Consider the following 20,820-nt stretch of genomic DNA (forward strand, 5'->3'; position numbering starts at 1 on the left):
GTGAGGGTGTACTGGGAGCACGGCAGTCTGTACAGAGAGGTTACTCCCTCTGAGCTGTCTGAAGTGGAGGAGGCAGACAGGCAGTTGATTGTGCCCCACAGGTACAGGGAGCAGCTATTAAGAATAGCACATGAGGTGCCCCTGGCTGGTCACTTGGGGATCCGCAAGACCAGATCCCGGCTTGCACACAATTTTTATTGGCCCCACATGGGGACAGATATTGCCGATTTTTGCCGGTCTTGTGTCGCATGTCAGCGGGTCGGCAAAGCAGGTGACACAGACAAAGCCCCACTGAGGCCCTTGCCCATCATAGAGGAGCCCTTCCAAAGGGTTGCTGTGGACATAATTGGGCCTCTAGCAATACCCAGCAGCACAGGGAAACGTTTCATTCTTACGGTGGTCGATTATGCCACTCGCTACCCTGAAGCTGTAGCCCTGAGCTCCATACGGGCAGACAAGGTTGCGGACGCATTGGTGCGCATTTTCTCACGGGTCGGTTTTCCCCGTGAAATGCTCACCGATCACGGCCCGCAATTCATGTCGCGCCTAATGGAATGCCTCTGTAAACAAATGCAGGTAGAACACATCATGGCCAGCCCTTACCACCCCCAGACAAATGGGTTATGTGAGCGGTTCAATGGTACTCTGAAACAGATGCTAAGGGTGTTTGTTGAATCGCAAGGGAGAGACTGGGAGCGATACCTGCCCCACTTACTGTTTGCTTATCGTGAGGTGCCCCAGGCATCCACCGGGTTCTCGCCCTTTGAGCTCTTATATGGGAGGAGGGTACGCGGACCCCTCGATCTCATTCGAGAGGTCTGGGAGGGGCAGGATATGGGTCCCGGGGTCTCCATAGTGGAATACGTTCTAAAGTTCCGGGAAAAGATGGACACCCTGGTGGGGTTAGTGCGAGAGAATCTTACCCAAGCCCAGGCCACCCAGAAGCAGTGGTATGACCACGGGGCTAGGGAGAGAGTTTATGAGGTAGGTCGCAAGGTATGGGTCCTAAACCCGATGCGACAGAATAAGCTGCAGGGCGCTTGGGATGGGCCCTATACCATCCATAGGAAGATTAGTGATGTGACCTATGTGGTCGCGCTGGATGACCGAGGTAAGCAGCTGAAAACATACCATGTAAATATGTTAAAGGATCATCATGCTAGAACCGCTTGCGCTTTCCCTGTCTGCAGTTTGCTACCGGACGGTGAAGCAGAGGCCCTGGTTGACATCCTGGCCTCCACCCAGGAAACCGACTCTGTTACCGAGGTGCAGATCAATCCGGAGTTGACAGCAGAGCAGCAGGCTGGGCTATCTGATGTGCTGACCCTTTACCGTGGTACCTTTACAGCCCGCCCTGGTCTGACCAGCCTGGCTGTACACCATGTTGACACCGGAAATAACAAGCCGGTTAGACAGTCAGCCTATAGAGCCTCCCCTGAGGTTCAGGCCCACATCAGCAAGGAGATTGAGGAAATGCTGTCACTAGGGGTGATCCAACGGTCGCACAGCGCATGGGCATCACCTGTAGTGCTAGTACCCAAACGGGACCAGACCACTCGGTTCTGTGTAGATTATCGAAAACTAAATTTGATAACTGCGTCAGATGCTTACCCAATGCCGAGGGTCGACGAATTGTTAGATAAGCTAGCTGGCGCGCAATATCTAACAATCGTGGATTTGAGTCGGGGATACTGGCAGGTCCCTCTAACAGCTGAGGCACGGGAGAGGTCTGCCTTTATCACCCCCTCAGGTCTGTTTGAATTTAATGTAATGCCTTTTGGAATGAAAAACGCCCCGGCCACCTTCCAAAGGGTTGTAAATGGTCTCCTGGAAGGTTTGGAACACTGCGCTGTCGCCTACCTGGATGACATCGCCGTGTTTAGCGCCAACTGGAATGACCACTTAGCGCAGCTGTCACAGGTTTTGGGGCGCATCACTGCAGCAGGACTAACAGTCAAGCCTAGCAAGTGTCAGATCGGCATGAAACAGGTACAGTACCTGGGACATGTGGTGGGGGGGGGAGGGCTTCGTCCAGATACGGGGAAGGTAGATGCCATTGTGTCCTGGCCCACCCCCCAGACGAAGAAACAGATTCAGTCCTTCTTAGGGACTGCGGGGTACTATAGAAAGTTTGTCCCCAACTACAGTGCCCTCGCCAAGCCATTGACAGACCTCACAAAAAAGAAGCTGCCCAAGCAGATTCTCTGGACACCAGAATGTGAACAGTCATTCACAGCTCTGAAGAGGGCCCTAGCCAGCCCTCCCGTGTTGCAAGCGCCAGACTTCAGCCGACGGTTTGTAGTCCAGACGGACGCCTCAGCCTTTGGCCTAGGTGCTGTATTAAGCCAGGTAAACCAAACTGGGGAAGAACATCCGATTCTGTACTTAAGTCGGAAGCTGCTACCCCGGGAGGTAGCTTACGCCACCATAGAGAAGGAGTGCTTGGCAATTGTATGGGCCCTACAAAAGCTGCAGCACTATCTCTACGGTCGTGTATTCACCGTCGTAACCGACCACAACCCTCTTAGTTGGTTACATCGGGTTTCTGGGGACAATGGAAAACTGCTGAGATGGAGCTTAGTTCTCCAACAATGTAGCTTCACCATTCAACATAGGAAGGGGAGCAATCATGGGAATGCTGATGGACTGTCCCGTCAAGCAGAACCAACAATGTAGGCGCAGGCAGGATAATCTGGGAAGATCATCTGCCTTGCCCCATTCTAAAGAGGGGAGGTGTGGTGATATATTGGGGTGCTGATGATGTTAGGAATAAAGGAACATATTCTTTCATTTTTCTGCCTGTGTTCCGTGTAGGTCTGCCAGAAGGGAGCTGTTACCTTAAAGAGAAACTCCAACCAAGAATTGAACTTTATCCCAATCAGTAGCTGATACCCCCTTTTACATGAGAAATACAATGATTTTCACAAACAGACCATCAGGGGGCGCTGTGTGACTAATTTTGTGCTGAAACCCCTCCCACAAGAGGCTCTGAATACCGCGGTACTCTGGGCAAACTGCCACAATGTAACAATGTTCACAGACAGGAAATGGCTGTTTAAAGCTGTCTGTAACAGCCAGAGCAGCTAGAAACAGCTACATAACTTGCCCACAGTAACAATGTCACCAAGTAATACATGTCAGAATGTGAATCTGGGAGAGGAAAGATTTTACAATGAGCAAACACTGACTAAATCATTTATACATAATTATTGTAAAAATGAAGCACTTTTTTTTATTAAATTATTTTCACTGGAGTTCCTCTTTAAGTTGCTTGGGGCAAGGAAATAGGTGATTGTCTTGGCCATATGAGGTGCTTTGAGTCTGTATGCAGTTTCTCTGAGAGTGCTAATGGGATTATCTGCCTGGTTTTTTGAACTCAGGAGACGGCCCATTGTCTCAATACACAAAGCAACTTCTGCTGTACTAAACTAACACTCATAGCCTAGAAGAGACTGAAGTGTAACCGTGTATAAGTTCATGCCTAGTTGTATGTTTGAGCAACACTACCGTATGAAATTGTAATTGCATTGTGTGTGGGGGCGTTTGTCATATGTTGGCCTAAGCGCGCAGATGACCCAACGTACGAACAACGCCAGTGCGAGTAGCGACAGCAGGAGTGGCTAATAGTATCGTTCGGAACGACTGTTAGTGGGTTTTCGCTTCACGACAGTGTAAGATTGCAACTGTGTGTGTGTGTGGGTGCGTGGCGTTCCCGTATTTGGCCTAAGCGCAAAGCTGACCCGAATACGAAAACGCGGAGTGCGCGCTGAGGACTCAACAGCAGAGTGGAAGTGTCTAGCGAACCGCTAGTGGTGGCAGTGAGAGGTGTTCGGAGGGGTCCCAGCCTTGTTTTAGCTTGACTAAGGCGGCTTCCCCTCTCAGTCTGGTCAAACCTGCAGTCGGGAACCGTATACGCAGGCGTGCCGCGGGCCGGTTCCTGACAGTCTTCTTCTCCACTCCAGGCTCCAGCTTCACTGAACTTCCTTTCCCGGCAGGAAGTTTAAACAGTAGAACGCCCTCTACTGTTTAAACTTCCCCTGGACAGGAAGTTCAGTGAAGCAAGCCAGCCGGACCGGAGACCAGCGCGGAGAAGAAGACAGCGGAGACCGGGGGAGTCGCGCTGGCCAGATTAGGTAATGTATAGCCGGCGGGCAGGCGGCGGCAGCTCCACAGATTGTAATCGGTTTCATGCTGAAATCGATTCACAATCTGTTTGCAGTAAAGGCAGCGATATGATCCCTCTCTGATCAGATTCAATCAGAGAGGGATCTATCTGTTTGTTGAAACTGATGGCAAATCGACCAGTGTATGGCTACTTTAATTCTACTGCAATATATCGTATGAACATGCAACATAATTGGTGATGTCTCAAACCACACATCAACTATATATGAATTTGCATTGCTGGATGTCCTTGATTGTAGAGATTGTACAGAGTGTAGATCATATCATGTATCTACGCTCCACACTATAAGTACAGCAGAAGATGTTGGTGATATATATATATATAAAATCAAGAAATATATATACATACAAGGATTCTGAGTTGTTGCCCTAGGAAACATCCAATGATTTTCTCCAATTGTTTGCAATTTTGCTTAGTATAGGCTATATATAAAATCAGGGCTCGTAAACTACGCCAGTGCGAATCTACGCTTCGTAGTCCGCAACTACGCATTGTAGTTCATAGACGAAGTTTAAAAACATTGCGTACGTATTTCCTCGTAGCACCGCTATTCGAAGCTTCGCCTGCTACACGTAGTTGACGTATGTATTGCAAAGTCAACTACACGTGCGGTAACTGCGTCTATACGGATCATTGCACATGCGCAGAAATATTATTGCCCTTCTATACGTATACAATTCCGCATTGGAAGGTGGAATTTACACATATATTATTTCACCCATGCGCATATTTAGCGGATTATTGCGGAAATGTTTCTGCATAAGGGCATAAGCGTCCGCATACACTACGCTTTGCACTACTATTAACGATATTCTACGAAATGCAAACGTAGCGAAGCTTCTGATTTTGAAACCGTAGTTTGCGAAGCGTAATTGCGTAGAACTACGCGTAGTTCCAGCGTAGCGAAGTTGGCTGACTACGACCATCCTTGTATAAAATAAAGTTATAATATAAGAAAGCCCAGAGTAGATTCACTGTAACTATCTGACATCTATCTGTCTCTCTAGCACCCAGACTACAGAGCAGACATTACTCAAACAAAACTTTTCACTTCTTTAGATCCCAGACACCTCACTGTGGACCACACCATCTTCCCTGAGGGAGAAAATACTCCCTGTATCCTGTGGAATCCAGCAAGTCGCATTTCTTTAGGCAGCAGCTCACAGACAGCTCACTGCAAATCCGTTTTCTAGAGCCTGCAGCTCAGACAATGAAAGCATAGGTACAGCCACATTGTATGTTAGATACGCCCCCTGTGTAAGTGAATGGTTCATCCCACTGCCCTCTCTAACCCCCCCTCCTCCCCAAGTGCCTTCACTGGAGGACTTTGGATGGGTGAAGGTCCTGAATGAGAAGTAGTACGGATCTGCAGGAGCTGCTGCTGGCACGGAGTGCAGGAGATCCCTATCACGCATGACAAATAAATAATTGGGAGCAGGTCTCGGGCACCCTTCCCTGTCCTCCATCCAAGAAGCTGCCAGATCAGATTTGGAGTCTATGCAGAGTTAGAAATGTCATGCCGGTTGCTGTTGGTGTTGCTGCTGTGTGCTGGAATCCAGTGCCAGCTCAGAGGTGAGAGCTTCTATGCAATTGGTCCAAAAGATGATGTGCAACATTGCCTTGCTTGATCATCACTTTTAAACTTTGCATCCATCGCTGTGAGTGCAGCATACTGTGTGTCTGGGTATCTGGTGTACTGCAGGCTAATGCTTTGTAGATGTGCTCAATGAATGAACTGTAATTCAGGAATAATGACATAGGCAGAGGCTGCTGAGTGATGCTGAGTTCTGAATGAGAGAGCTTCACCTCAAGTACTCCTCTTGGATCAGCTGAATTCCTCAGCCCTGCATGGGGCACGCTGCTGCTCATTTGTATTCCAGCTACTCTGGCATTGCACAGCGATCCTATCTTCACATCCTGTTGCATTTTGTTTGTGGGGGGAGAGGGGGCTTTGTCCAGATGTGACTTTTAATATCGTGTTACTGTGTGGGCTTGCTTCTTGGAACTTGGAAGCGTGGCACTGCCAAATGTTACAGTGTCTCTGAGAGACAATAAAAGGGTCCTAGTGGTTTTCATTTTGCAAAACATGATGTAACTTATAGACAAACATATGGTGATGATTCTGGTTCAGGAAATAATAGAAATGTCTGAAAACAGCAAGTAAGTCTAGTACATATTTACAGAGAAACTGCTTACCTTTCAATCTGATTGTATAATATTTGTGCCCATAAACGTAAGATATCGGTTATACAATCTGCTCATTTTAAGCTAGTTTGGACAATGGTTTATAACTCTTGGGTTCACTTTCAGATGCAGATGCTAGGAAGATGCCCGAGGGCTCATTTATACCACATGCAATTCTGATTTACAATTTTGATGTGATTTTTGATGCTATTGTGATTTGCGATGCGATTAAAAAAGTCCTGCATGCTGTGGTGTTTTCTTTCTGTGTTTATCGTTTTGTGTTGCAAATCGGAATCGAAAATCAGAATTACGATTTGCAGTGTATGGCTTTATTCCCACTTGATTGGAGAACAAACATTTTTCGTCCGCTCTCCGCTTATCACTAAAAAGGACAGTGAACAGCTCCTCTTTTATTAATAGGAGTCGTTCACACTTGTCATGCTGCAACAGATCCGGGGATCTGTCCCGGGCCAGGTGGATGCGTTCCCCCACATAGCCTATGGGGGTAATGCATCTACCTAGCTGCCAGACTGTTCGCTCCCGCTGGCCACACATGGTCCGGCACAAGTAGGAACACAGCCTAAATCCTTTTTCCTGGGTGCTGTATGGAGAAGGTAGGAGGAGAACTTCACATATATACAAGTGCATTTAGAAGGAAATATTGTCTAAATGCTTTGTTCTGTTAGAGTCCATAGTGGCTGGCTTCTGTGTACTGGCCTTTTATCTTTTTCCTCTTGTTTGCTGTAAGTGCTTGCTGCATCACCTATATCCCTGCAGTGCCCTGTAAGAGAGACTGTAGCTCAGTCTGCCACTCACCCTCCCGCCTTAGTGCTGCATGTGAGGGGGTGTGGCCCAGACTGACAGGCTCCTGAAGACTGCAAGAGGGGGCCTAATGTCTACTAGAGACGAGAGCCTATCCTGAAGTCATGTGATTCATGGACTTCTGCCGTAAAGAAAATTCTAAAAGAATCACAAATTCCTTCCTCCACTTCAGAGAATTATAGGTAACACTTAAAATTTGTACATAAATAATATGAATTTGAAAGCACAGGTTATGTAACTGTTACAAACACCTGCCCCTTGGCATAATCTGGCAGGAAAACTGTGGCACTCTGGTGGTCCAGGTCACGCCTCCTCCCATGGAGCACTGCAGCTGGCTATATCATTGGCATAAGATGCAGCACCTCTAGCACAGTGTCAGGGCAAGCAAGTTGCAAACAGGTATAGCAGTCACACAGGCCCTCCAACCTAAACCATCCTATGAGGTGCAGAAAAATCTGTACCTGCCCATTATCCTTCCTCATTAAAATTATCATGATTTAGCCGATGTGTACAAAGTTTTGTATCCTACTGAAGTGGGTCATCAAGCTGTATGGTATGGGTATTGAGAAGGGAAGTGTCCAGGATTCTTTTAGACTGTTGTAAACCCTTTTAAAAAGATCTGATCTTAGAGGTGTATTCAGTCGTTTGGCTCACTCATTACTCTACTGATAAGGTTGTGCACAAATTGTATAAACAGGATTTTAGCTGTATGGGCAGATGAAAGGTCCTTATGCTAGATTAAAGTGATCACAAACAAATGAGCCATGTAGCTCAAACAACATTATCCCAGCAAAAATGACAAGTCTTTTAAATGTCATTGTCCACAGACAGCGGATAGTCTATGTAGTTTACATACTACGCACACAAGCGGAAGTGGAATTTCAAAGGACATGCACACTTGATCTTGAATATTATATAAACTATGTTGTACACATTCAGCCAACTGCACGATATCTGCCCAACAGATATCATCTGAGTGGATCCGCCTGTTGAAAGAATACCCTATATTTGTCGCTCATCATTGTCCTATCACTAAATTTTTACAGCTATTGTCTTCAGATATGACGATATCTATTGTTTGTCAAGTGTTTCAAATTACTTTAATCTACCGTGTCTACAAGGTTTAAAGGACAACTGAAGTGAGAAGACTATGGAGGCTGCCAAGTTTATTTCCTTTTAAACAATATCAGTTGCCTGGCAGCCTCGCTGATCTATTTGGCTGCCGTAGTGTCTAGCATGCTGCTGATCCGACAATAATGTCACAAACCACTTATCTGCTGCATGCTTGTTCAGGGTCTATGGTGGCATAGTGGTTAGCGCTTTCGCCTTGCAGCGATGGGTCCCCTGAACATCTGCAAGGAGTTTGTATGTTCTACCCGTGTCTGTGTGAAGTTCCTCCAGGCACTCCGGTTTCCTTCCACATCTCAAAAACTTACAGATAAGTTAATTGTCTTCCCCTAAAATCGCCCTAGACTATGTTATATGCACTACACGATACATGCACAGACATATGACTATGGTAGGGATTAGATTGTGAGCCCCTCTGAGGGATAGTTAGTGACAAGACAATATACTCTGCACAGCGCTGCGTAATATGTTGGCGCTATATAAATACTTAAATCAATAAAAGTGTTAGAGGCAGAGGATCAGCACGATACCCAGGCAACTGATATTGCTTAAAGAAATACTGTAGGGGGGTCGGGGGAAAATGAGTTGAACTTACCCAGGGCTTCTAATGGTCCTCCACAGACATCCTGTGCCCGTGCAGCCACTTACCGATGCTCCGGCCCCGCCTCTGGTTCACTTCTGGAATTTCAGACTTTAAAGTCTGAAAACCACTGCGCCTGCATTGCCGTGTCCTCGCTCCCACTTAACGTCACCAGGAGCGTACTGCATAGGCACAGACCATACTGGGACTGCACAGTATGCTCCTGGTGACATCAGCGGGCGCGACGACATGGCAATGCAAGCGCAGTGGTTTTCAGACTTTAAAGTCTGAAATTCCAGAAGTGAACCGGAGCATCGGTGAGTGGCTGCGCGGGCACAGGATGTCTGCGGGGGACCATTCAAAGCCCCGGGTAACTTCAACTCATTTTCCCCCGACCCCCCTACAGTATTCCTTTAACAGGAAATAAATATGGCAGCCTCCATATGCCTCTCACTTCAGTTGTCATTAAAGCCTATTTGCACATAACTGTCATGTTTCCATATGCATCTTTAGTTTCCCATATACATGGTTTTGCATTGCATCTTAAAGTGCAAAGTGTTACAGAAAGAGGATCTAAACAGTGATCATATTTCTGCTAACTTGTTAGGGTTATGCGGTAGACTAATGGGTACTTTCTGAATCGTGATGGTCATGTCTAGGAGAACTCATGGAGAAGCATGTGATCAGTTTGCTCAGGTGATAGATATGTAGGTCTCTGATTTGCTAGTCATGATCATGTGCTAAAGCAGGATGTGATCACAGCAAATCAAAGCTTTGCAAATCTATTAGCTGATCAAACATGACAATCACTAGTCTTGAATAGCATTTCATTAAGGGAGTTAGGAGTCTTTGGTTAGCTGGCAACAGCCTATGTATGGCCTGGTAACCGACCTTCTCTGAGGGCCAATTAATGACATGACTATGTGCTCTGTATAGTGCTGTGGAAGATGTCAGCACTATATAAGTGCATAATAATGACAATAATAATAATAATGTTATCAAGCCTGTATAGACAAGTTAAATCACAGTTGTCAAATTCAGACATATTAGTATTCTAAATAGACTCAATAAAGTTTAAGCAAAAATAGATTCTCTTTTCATGCTCCCCTCTCCTCACATCTCGTGTAATTCAAGTACATACAATGTTATTACAAAAGTAATTTGTATCTCATTTTGTAGTGGAACATGTAGTCATGTGACCACAGGTTGGGCTCCACTTAGTTATCCACATGTATGTTCTTCCTGTGTCTGTGTGGGTTTCCTCCAGGCATTCTGAGTTTCCTCCCACATCCCAAAAACATACAGGTAAGTGAATTAGTTTTCCCCTAAATCGTCCTAAGGACATATGACTATTGTAGGGATTAGATTGTGAGCCCCACTAAGGGACAGGTAAGTTACAAGACTATATACTCTGTACAGTGCTGCGGAAAATATCAGTGCTATATAGAACTACTAATAACAATAACAAGTCTCCCTCTCACTCTAGGTCTAGGCCATGCCTCTTTCCTTATGGTCTTAGGCTAGGGCCACACTAGCTCCGGGTGTGGGCGGAAGTGCCCGGCTCGCCGAACCTCCTTAGGTACAATTTATTACATTATGGGCGAGGGGGAGCGGGGACGGGGGGCACCCAGGTGAGCAAGGGGGGAGGGGGGTGTGACCCCCTTGGCCGCCGCTTTCCCCGCAGCCCCTCGTCCTGGCTGCTACCCCCTCCAGCATGGCGGCCCCATCCTTCACCAAGGGTCACTGGAAACTGATCCGTTTCCAGTGTCCCAAAATGTCAGTGAAGAGGGAGGCCCGTTTCTCCATTGATTTTCACTACCCGTACGTGTATACGGGTCAGTGAAAAATGCTGCAAGTCCGGACTCTGCGTTCCGGGTTTAAAAACGTATTCCGCGGATCGCACGCGGATACGTTTTTAACTTGAGTGTGTACTGTTCCTATTTTTAACATTTGTATCCATGGCTCAGTTTTTGGTCCGGGACAAAAAACGTAGCTACGGATACGTTTTTAAAGCAAGTGTGAACTAGCCCTTACTGGGCATAAGGGGAGTCTAGGCAATGGCTCCTCCCATAAGGCGTTGTGGAAGACAAAGTGAGATATTACATTTTCAGCAGGGAGGGGAGAAAGAGGAAATTCCAATATTTTCACATTATAAAATAAAAAAAAAAAAATTAAGCCGCCAGTAAGCAAGAAAATACTCAGAACAATTTTGACAGTACTTTTTCATCTACTTTTTCATACTTTTTAAATTGCAGAGCGCAAAAGATTATCTCCTAGGAGAAACCTTAGGAGAAAAAGTGAATTGGATCAGGCCCAATGTGTCCTATCCAAGATCTGGCTCTAAATTGAAGGAAGCGGCTCAATTGACAACAATCAGAGAAAAAGTAAACAGTCAAGCTCTGTTCCCACTTGAGCGGAGAATGTAAATTTTTTTGCTTGTTTTGCTCATTGCTAAACGAACAGTGATTTTCTAAATAGGAGCCATTCACACTTGTCACTCTGCAACGTATCCGTGGGATCTGTGCGGTAAGTGTGCTTTACTTCTGTGCAGTCCACAATAATCCCAGGCAGGCGGATGCGTACCCCATATATCCTATGGAGGAGTGCATCTGTCCATGGCTCCAGCTGGACCACGGCAGACCACACTGTCCGCTCCCGCTGGCCGCACGTGGTCTGGCACAAGAGTGAACAGTCTGTAATGTTAAATAGGCCTGGCTACCTGACTCCTGGGATCTATCCTGCCCAGGGAGGTGATAATAAGCAGTCACATCTTCAGCTTAATCAGTCCACACATTTAGAGATAACTTCTCATGTCTGTGAAAGGTATTTGGCATTTTTCACTGGTTTGTTTTCACTTATACACTTCAAAGGAAACCAATTACTGGGAAGTACCTGCAAAGGATGAAGTCCCTGCTTTTATGTAATATCTGCCAAAGATCTGACTGTTAAATATGAGCCAGATGCCTGGGATTATACGCAGAGTACGTACATTACAGTCTGCTTGCTCCACAGCTACATTTACTTTCTTTGAAAATCCAACAGGGCCAGTAATGTTTCCCTCTGCTCATGCGAGTTCAGGCACAGGCTAGAGCCTTGTACACATGCTAGACGGTTCTCGGCAAGTCGAAGCTGCCTCCGCTGAGCATCTAGCTTATATACAGTGGCCCAACCCCCCTGGATGTGTCAGTGGTTAATCCACCTGGCGATTGGCGATTTGTCTTATCCAAGCACTGGCTGAGGGTTTTGTTCTTTTACTCACCCCACCCACTCCATCGTGTGCCATGCAAAGCAAAACAATGCATCTCTAGCCTGCAGGCTAGTGATGCATCTGTTCAGCCTTGGCCCCGAGCTGCCACGTGAAGGATGGAGCCCGGGGTGACAGTAACTGCAAGTGTGTCAGATTACCAGTTGATGGATTGGTGGACAATGATATTATGACTACAGCTAAAGTAAAGGGTAACTTCAGCCATAAATGTGGGATAGTACAGCTTCCAAGTAATATGGTAAATATTGCATTTGTGACTTTCATACACTGTATCTTCATAGGGTACTGTTCTGCCTGCCTGTTGTTCTTATATGAATACTCTCTAAATGCAGCAAGCCAGAAGAACGTTCTATAGATTTATCTGTGTATGTTCTTATATCTTTTCTGTGGCGTACCTCATGTGGGTATGCTATTTTAATCTCCTTGTGGGTATGTTATTTTAATATCTTGCTGAATAGGACTACTTGATCTCACTGAGCTACCTAGAGATTTTGTAAAAGTACTTATAAAAAGCAAATCTGGTGCATTGGAGGACCCTCCCATTCAGAAAATTTTTAAAGTAGATCATAATTATCTTTCATTAAATATGCTTAGTTTGCCTTAGTCAGAGTGTAGGACAAATTGTGTTGACAAATTGTCAACAGTCTACTTTATAAGTCATCAGAGACATAAATATTAGAGTATCTTACCATAGTAGCCATACGTTAAAGAAGAAAGTTTTGAATGATAATGATGCCATTTATTGCCTAAGGCTAGGTTCACAATGGTCAATTGCATAACGCATGTGTTATAATGACTGTGGACTGCAATGGAGATTGAACATAGACTTTAGTACAAAGCCTGCATGCAGAGAGTTAGAACAACGTGATCAGTTACAACGCAGTACTGTGAACAGGCCCATAGAATTGTATGGGCAATGTGTTGACAAGCAGAATTATTCTGAAACACAACTGACCACTGTGAAGAGGGCCTCAATGAGTCATTGAGTAATCATTCACTATTTAGTCACACCTTCTTCAGACTCTCATCTTGTGCACTGTATAACAGAAGGTATTAATATACAGTATACTGAAAGCTTTCTTAGGCACATAACTAGTGTTGATCAATATTTGCAGAAGTCAGATCAAGCAAATATCAGTTTACCACCAGAATCCCACTAAATCAGTTTTAGTGGGATCAAATAGACCCGGAAGTGATTGGGTGCACCATAATGTTTCAGTCAGTTTAATGGTAATCAATAGTTTTGTTCTGTATCAAGCAGCAGAAAAAGGCCATACTTTGAAAGCAATATCAATATTCTGATTTGATTGATATTAGTCAATTGCTATTGATATATAGCCGGGGAAAGGCATACATTTTGCCTTATAAGTAATTGGCAAATTGGATGTAAAATGTGCAGATGGACACCTTTTTATACATACCTGACTCATTACTTCCTGCCTGCCTTTGGCGATCCAAGTGTTATGAATCCATATGGTTTACATTGTAATCCTACACTGATGATCACACAGCCTTTACTACACTTACGCTGAATGCATTACCATTGATGCCTTTGAAACCTGGACATTTATAAGTCATTGTGTATTTACTTAACATACATTGGCATCACTCTATAAAAGAAATCTCTGTTTTCTCTTATTACTAATGAAATCCAGCTGTGGATTAGCTCTTCTTTGTTCTCATTGGGAGATGACTCTTAAAAGGATGCCCTCAGGCTTTATTTTGTGTTAGGGGGAGGTGTGTACATTTCTTGAATGTCTCTGTGAATCTGTTGTGCTGCTTAGATGCTCATGCTTCCTTGCAGAATGCCAGAAGCTAAGGGCCCAGTAGCACTTCACAGAGTTTATTAGATGTCTGTCAAGAGAAGTATTCAAGTTTTTAACACCGTATGGTAGTTTGTGGCCAGTTTTTATCTAGCTTTATAATTTTCCCCGCTCTGTAGAAGTTGTAGGAAAACTCTGTCCCATCTTGTCTCCAGATGGGAAAACACTTCTTTTCAAGCAAATGGTGTCACCTACAGTGTAGAATATGCTTGACTTGTCCTTTTGTTGACTTTGGCAGACGTTGCATTTCACAGTTCATTTCGTATGATTGCTTTTCCACTTTTTTTAAGATTCTTACCTAATGATAGGTGAAACTGATAATTTTCACGGAAACTTTAGAAGTCGTGCAATTGGTAGACATTGTGGGTTGGCCACATCATCCATATTGTCAGAATTCTTAATTCTTCATGAAAGCTGAGTAACAGAGGTGGCCAGTAAGATACTACCGTAATTTTTCCGACTTGCAAGCAGATTGTATGTGGCTGTAAACTGGGCCAATAAAATGCTTGCAAAGACTGCTGGATTTTACTGGCTCAGTGAAGGAGGAGAAACCATTGCTTGGAGGAAGCTATGGATTCTCCCGTCTCCACCAGGCTCTACAGGGTTGACCGCTGGATTAAAAAAGGTCGGTGAAGGCGTATGCGTCGTTACCAGGAGGAAATTGCGACTTTACCACGCCCCCCAAACAGTTATTAATTCCAGATTGGATTTGACTTCGAACTATGATACAATTTAACAAAAACACACTGCTACTGCAACTTTACCCTTGAGCAATCCTGATTTGCAATTGCATGGACAGTAAAGGTGGCCTTACATTAGGTGATGGCCACCAGATTGAGCATCAGATAGACCCCTCTCTGATCAATCTGACCAAGATTGGATGAGCATCTAATGGGACCGAGATTTGACAAATTGATCCTTTTGACCTATTTCAGACAGAAATGAATTGAAGCGATCTATTGGGTGGCTATGTCGTGGCATCGAAATCTATTAGACTTGATCACTATGATCGAATTGGCCAGAATGCCAAAAAACAAGTAATGGATGAGCTCCCTTAGTGTTTGTCCACCCGGGCTGCTGTAATTAAGGTTTGCTGGTTTCCTAAATAAAAACTTTTTTGCAAAATGTTAAAGCGCTTGTTGGAAAGTTTTTTTTGTTACAGGCACATTTTTGGTATCGAGCTCCCTCATAAAGGTTTTCCTAGCAATACATAACAAATGAGTGAAGCTCCTCCCACCTTGTTGTAATTACAATAAAATTCACTTGCTGATAATTTGCGCATACATATTTGCATTGAAGTTGGAAACATTGGCATCTCATTGGCTATCTCTACTGGGCAGAGTGTAGAAAAAAGGTGGCTTTGGTATGAGCATACATTGGATTGCTGGAGTATGTAGGAGTAAAGGGAACGTAGCTTCTTGTCTTGTTGTGTCATAGACATGAAGACCATTGGTCACACCCTTTCTATGGGCTTCCAGGTACCAAGATAATGGTAGATCCAATGAGAAAGGTTCAATGAAGAGTCATGTTTGAAGGATGCCAGCTCCAATGCCTAGACAGTGTACTGGTTAAGGGCTCTGCCTCTGACACAGGAGACCAGGGTCCAAATCTCGACTCTTCCTGTTCAGTAAGCCAGCACCTATTCAGCAAGGAGACCTTGGGCAAGACTCCCTAACACTGCTACTGCCATAGAGCTCGCCCTAGTGGCTGCAACTCTGGCGCTTTGAGTCTGCCAGGAGAAAAGCATGATAGAAATGTTCTGTGTCTTGTCTTGACCTTTTTTTTTTATTTTTGTGGCTGTTCTCTAAGGCAGCATGGCAATTTTTCCAATGGGAAATTACCATGCAAAACAAAAAAAACGGAATACACACAAGTTTACACTAACAGCATTCGAAGGCACGCTAACATTTATATGCATTGGTTCTTTTTCTTCCACCTGATTCAGCAAAGGATTGATATCTCCATGACTGGAACTAGATCAAGGAGCAGTGATTGTTTTACTGCCTTGCACCACTGTTATCAAACTGCTGCCAAAGGTGGCATTGTGCCTATTGACACAGTACAAAGATTTGTGATCCCCCACTCACCCCATGTCCAGTCCATAACATTTACCTTCTGTGCCATGTTAATTTTATTAATGCTTTGCTACACTTACGGATACTAAGAGCATAAGAAGAAAACTTCATGTAGGTAACAATGATGGTACTCAGTTTTCCTCGAAGGCTTCATTGGGTCCCCGCCCTCCTTTTCCAGTTTACTTGTCTAATGACTTAACAGTGAAGAGCGCATGTCTCCACCATCTGTCTCACTTTTTCTTCCAGTCATCATGGTACAGTTAAGTGAGTTGTCATTTGAAGCCATCCCTGTCCTTTTATATAGGAGAACCAATGATTTGTAATTATTTTTTATAACTTTGTTTATTCACCTTATTTCTCCTCTCTTGCCAGCTCTTTTGTTCTGTAAACACATTAGAAGTTCCTGCAGGATGGTACACTTTGCATGCTGGCCTCCCTTACCTCTCCGCAGAGCAGAACATGATACTCAGCTGGGAGCCAGGTGGCATGTCTGTATGACAGTTGTCACAAAACTGCTGCCAGACGTGATCTGTAAAAGTTTACAGAGTGTACCAGGCTTTAGTCTTGGTCAGTGACTCACCAGTTTGCAAAGCATGACATTTGGGGAACTAGCAGATCCTTAATGTTATACACATTTATTTTTTTCCAACTTTGAGAGTCTGGGAATCCTGAAATGTTCAGTGGTTTCAGAACATAAATAATTTCATTTATAGGCTAACAAGAGACAGATGAACATACAGTTTCCGTGCATACCCCAGGATGAATTAGAATAATTTTTCCACCCATGTTAAAGGGATACTGTAGGGGGTCGGGGGAAAATGAGCTGAACTTACCCGGGGCTTCTAATGGTCCCCCGCAGACATCCTGTGTTGGCGCAGCCACTCCCCAATGCTCCGGCCCCGCCTCCGGTTCACTTCTGGAATTTCTGACTTTAAAGTCAGAAAACCACTGCGCCTGCGTTGCCGTGTCCTCGCTCCCGCTGATGTCACCAGGAGTGTACTGCGCAGAACCAGACCATACTGGGCCTGCGCTGTGCGCTCTTGATGACATCAGCGGGATCGAGGACACGGCAACGCAGGCGCAGTGGTTTTCTGACTTTAAAGTCAGAAATTCCAGAAGTGAACCGGTGGCGGGGCCGGAGCATCGGTGAGCGGCTGCGCGGGCACAGGATGTCTGCGGGGAACCATTAGAAGCCCCGGGTAAGTTTAGCTCATTTTCCCCCGCCCCCCCTACAGTATCCCTTTAAGGCTACATGTACAGATGGAAATAGGGTGTGCAAAGCTGCATCTTCCATGATTTCCATTTTTAATGGAATCCCGAGGTGAAAGGGATAGGGAGGCTGCCGTATTTATTTCCTTGCAAACAATGCCAGTTGCCTGGTGGCTGTTGATTTTCTAGCATAAGTAGTGTCTGAGTCAAACCATGGAACAAGGATATGGCTAATCCAGTAAAACCCGAGTCACCTGAGTCAGAAAACCTGGTCTGCTCTATGCTTGTTCAGGGTCTATGGCTAAAAGTATGAGAGACACAGGATTTGGAGGACTGCCAGGCAACTGGTATGGTTTAAAAGGAAATACATGTGTCAGCCTCCATATCCCTCTCACCTCGGGTTCCCTTTAAGAAGTGTCGGACTGGGAGGTGGAAAAACTGAGGAAAGCCACGTGCTGGTCAAGCAGCAGAAACCCTGTGTTATCACTCCCAATAGAAACCTGTGGCAAGTCTTCAATGTGAGCAGCAACACCTGATTACTGCTGCTTGACTAGCAAGTGGATTTCCTCAGCTTTTCCATCTACCAGTCCGACACTGCCTTAAACTCCCATCAGGTATACCTTAACGTTGCTATAGAGGAGGGTGTGGGGCAGTGGAGTGGTGCAGGAATGACATCACACAGTGGGTGGGGTGATTGGGGAGAACAATCCTTTTGGTCAGTGCTTAGCCAAATTGATCTTCTGTGCTGATCACTGGCTGAGGTGTTGGAAGGCATCTGCAGAGGTTGTTGTCATTGGCTGGATCAGCTGAGTTTCAACTAGCGTGTGAACACAACTTCAAGGTTCGTACACATGCTACATGATTTTCATCTGAGTTGCTGGTCAGAGCTTCCTCTGTTGAGAATCTAGCGGTTGTACAGTGCCCCTAATGTGTTGCCAGAAGATCCAGATTGCTGGATCATCTTGGCTGAGTGCAGGCCAAGGCCATTGTTTTCCTCGTTACTCTTCCCAATCTGTTCTGCACCGCGCCATCGTACACCCCCCCCCAATAGCAACAGACTACCTACTGTATATAGATCTCAGCCCTGAACTGTCACCCAAGGAACTGAGTCCCAAACCTTGTGGGAAACCCACTATAGGGACAATTTAAGAACACAGGTAGTGTTTGCCTGACATGTTTTTGACCAGTCTTTGTTGCCAGCTTGTTAAGGCCTGGTTCACACAGCCACACAGCAAGAGCTTTTCTGAGCACTTGTGATTCAAAAAGCTCTTACTAATGAAATGGTATTTGTGTGTTCTCACTCAAGGGATGGGATTTTAAAAAAAAAATCGCCCACGGCATTGCATTAGTAAGAGCTTTTCAAATCACTAGCGCTTAAAAACGCTTTTGCAGTGTGAGCCAGGCCTTAGGAATGATTTTCAGACTCGTAGTGAGAATGGCATTGTGTATGGCTGGCCACACATTTTATGTAGCACCAGAAAAACAGAAGCTTAGCAAAGGCCATTTTCAATGATGCTTCAAAGCTGAAGATCTAATGCGCTGTCTGGAGATCGCTATCTTGCCATGATGGGCTTAGAAACTATTATGGAACCTCCAGGTCACAGCATCATCACTTCAAAAATTGAAGAATTAAAGGTTAACAACCAAATGGGCCTGTCTGTCTGACGGCCACTTCAAACGCAACAAATAACTCTTTATCTGCACACATTATGAATGATCATCAGTGTTTGAAAACTGCAGGGGTGCTGTAAACCATCACTTTGGATGTGTGCCTGAGGTCCAGGCACATAAAGGAATTATTTTCATGGCTGTGGCTATGCACTATAGCAATGCACTATGGGTTGACTTTTGCACATGTATATATGGTTACGGTACATTCTTTTTATTAGTTGGAAAAACTTCTGTAGTACAGGACTTCGACACTTTGATCAAATCTGCTAAAATTTGAGGCCCCACCGATCATTCAAATGATTCTGGGCAAAAATCATGCTAAAATCTATTAAAAAAAACTGTGCCTAGTGTGTGGAAGGTTTCGATCCCTCTCTGATCATATTTGATGTGAGAGAGATTGATCGTTTGGCACCATAAAGTGGTACTGTAGTGACTTATACTGTAGAATGCAGGAAATTATTCAGAATATTCCACTTTTACATTTATTATCCTGGTTTCAGCATCAGAATCACTTCCTATATCTATATATTGTGGTATATATGTATGTGGCCCAGGCCTCCCAGTGATGTTTAGCCTAGACTGTTTAGCTATGGAATTCTCCTCCCAGAGCATTCTGGGAGACAAGGTGTTATTTTCAATGGATTCTGAACTCTCAGTAAACAAACGTTCCGCAGAGATGTACTAAACACGTCACCACCTGTGATAAATTTAAGAATCTAAATCAGGGTGAAGAAAGATCTTACAAGGACTACAATTTATAAAATAATATTGTAAAAAATAAGATTTTTTTTTTAAATTATGTTATTTTCACTATTTTCACTACTGTTCTTCTTTTAGTCTTCTTGGCATACTATAAAAAATTCCTGATGGCTCTGGTTCTCTGTAACTTACAAATGCCACAGAGTCATGTGCAGTGTAGAGCTTGCATTAATGAAGCCTGAACTGCCCTATGTGTTTATATCTGCATGAATTGAATGACTCTTTAAAGTTAAACAGCCACAGGTTTGCCATTAACCAGGCCTTCTGGATGCGTGCCTGGGGTACAGGGGCATACGGGAGTGATTTGCATGACGCATTATCGGTCACATGTGATTGAGACTACATGTCATTATTTACCGGTAAATAGAAGAATCTGTAGACTGTCATAAACCAGTCTAATGTTTGTTGATGAGCTAGATTTGTCTAAACTCCTGAGTTTTAATTGTGAGAACAGCTGCTATATTTACATACCAATCCAGGACAAATCACTGTTGTTGCTTCTCTGTTGTCCTCTATATGAATTGCTGGACTGCTAGTGAAAGTGGAATGAGATTATCCATGAATTTGTTGACTGCATGTTGCTGTTTGCTTTCACACTTGGGAACATCTTTGTTCCTGCCTGTCCTCATTATTTACCATAGCTAAACAGCTGCTGTTCTTTAAGCATTCCAGTAGCCATGCTGTGACACTGTTATCAGCTAAACAATGCACTGTAGTTTTAATGAGAAGGGACAGCTCTGTAAACTCTGGCTTTTTGGAGAACTATGCTTCCCCCCTTCTTCTTAGACTAGGTTTACACTAGACATATAATGGACCATTTTCTGGAATGGAGACAAGTGTTTGACGGGGTTCAGATGAAGACTTTTTGCAGACAAATCAAGTTCATCCACGACAGACTTGGTTATTCAGTGCACAGGAATGTGTCCTAAATGTCTTCACAAAGTTAGAAGCATTTAGTTCTTTGGAATAGGCTAAACCTAAGGCATGAAAATTTGCCCCAGACCATTATTCCTTCACCGAGTCCAGTGGTGGTATCTATAGGGAATGGGCTTCACCTGCATCAGAGTCTAGTGCAGGCATGGGCAAACTCGGCCCTCCAGCTGTTACGGAACTACAAG

General features: G+C 44.6%; 1 protein-coding gene across 1 annotated transcript in view; it reads left to right on the top strand.

Annotated features, from left to right (window-relative positions):
* Positions 1-5,517: 5,517 nt before the first annotated feature.
* LAMA1 (laminin subunit alpha 1) overlaps positions 5,518-20,820 on the top strand; it is a 245,818-nt gene continuing 230,515 nt past the window's right edge. Inside the window, exon 1 of the mRNA XM_068237202.1 lies at positions 5,518-5,758. Within this exon, the coding sequence (XP_068093303.1) occupies positions 5,698-5,758 (61 nt within the window). The 5' untranslated portion in view covers positions 5,518-5,697. The remainder of the gene's footprint in view (positions 5,759-20,820) is intronic.

This window comes from Hyperolius riggenbachi, chromosome 5 (genome assembly GCF_040937935.1).
Source record: "Hyperolius riggenbachi isolate aHypRig1 chromosome 5, aHypRig1.pri, whole genome shotgun sequence".
NCBI classification, from domain to species: Eukaryota; Metazoa; Chordata; class Amphibia; order Anura; family Hyperoliidae; genus Hyperolius; species Hyperolius riggenbachi.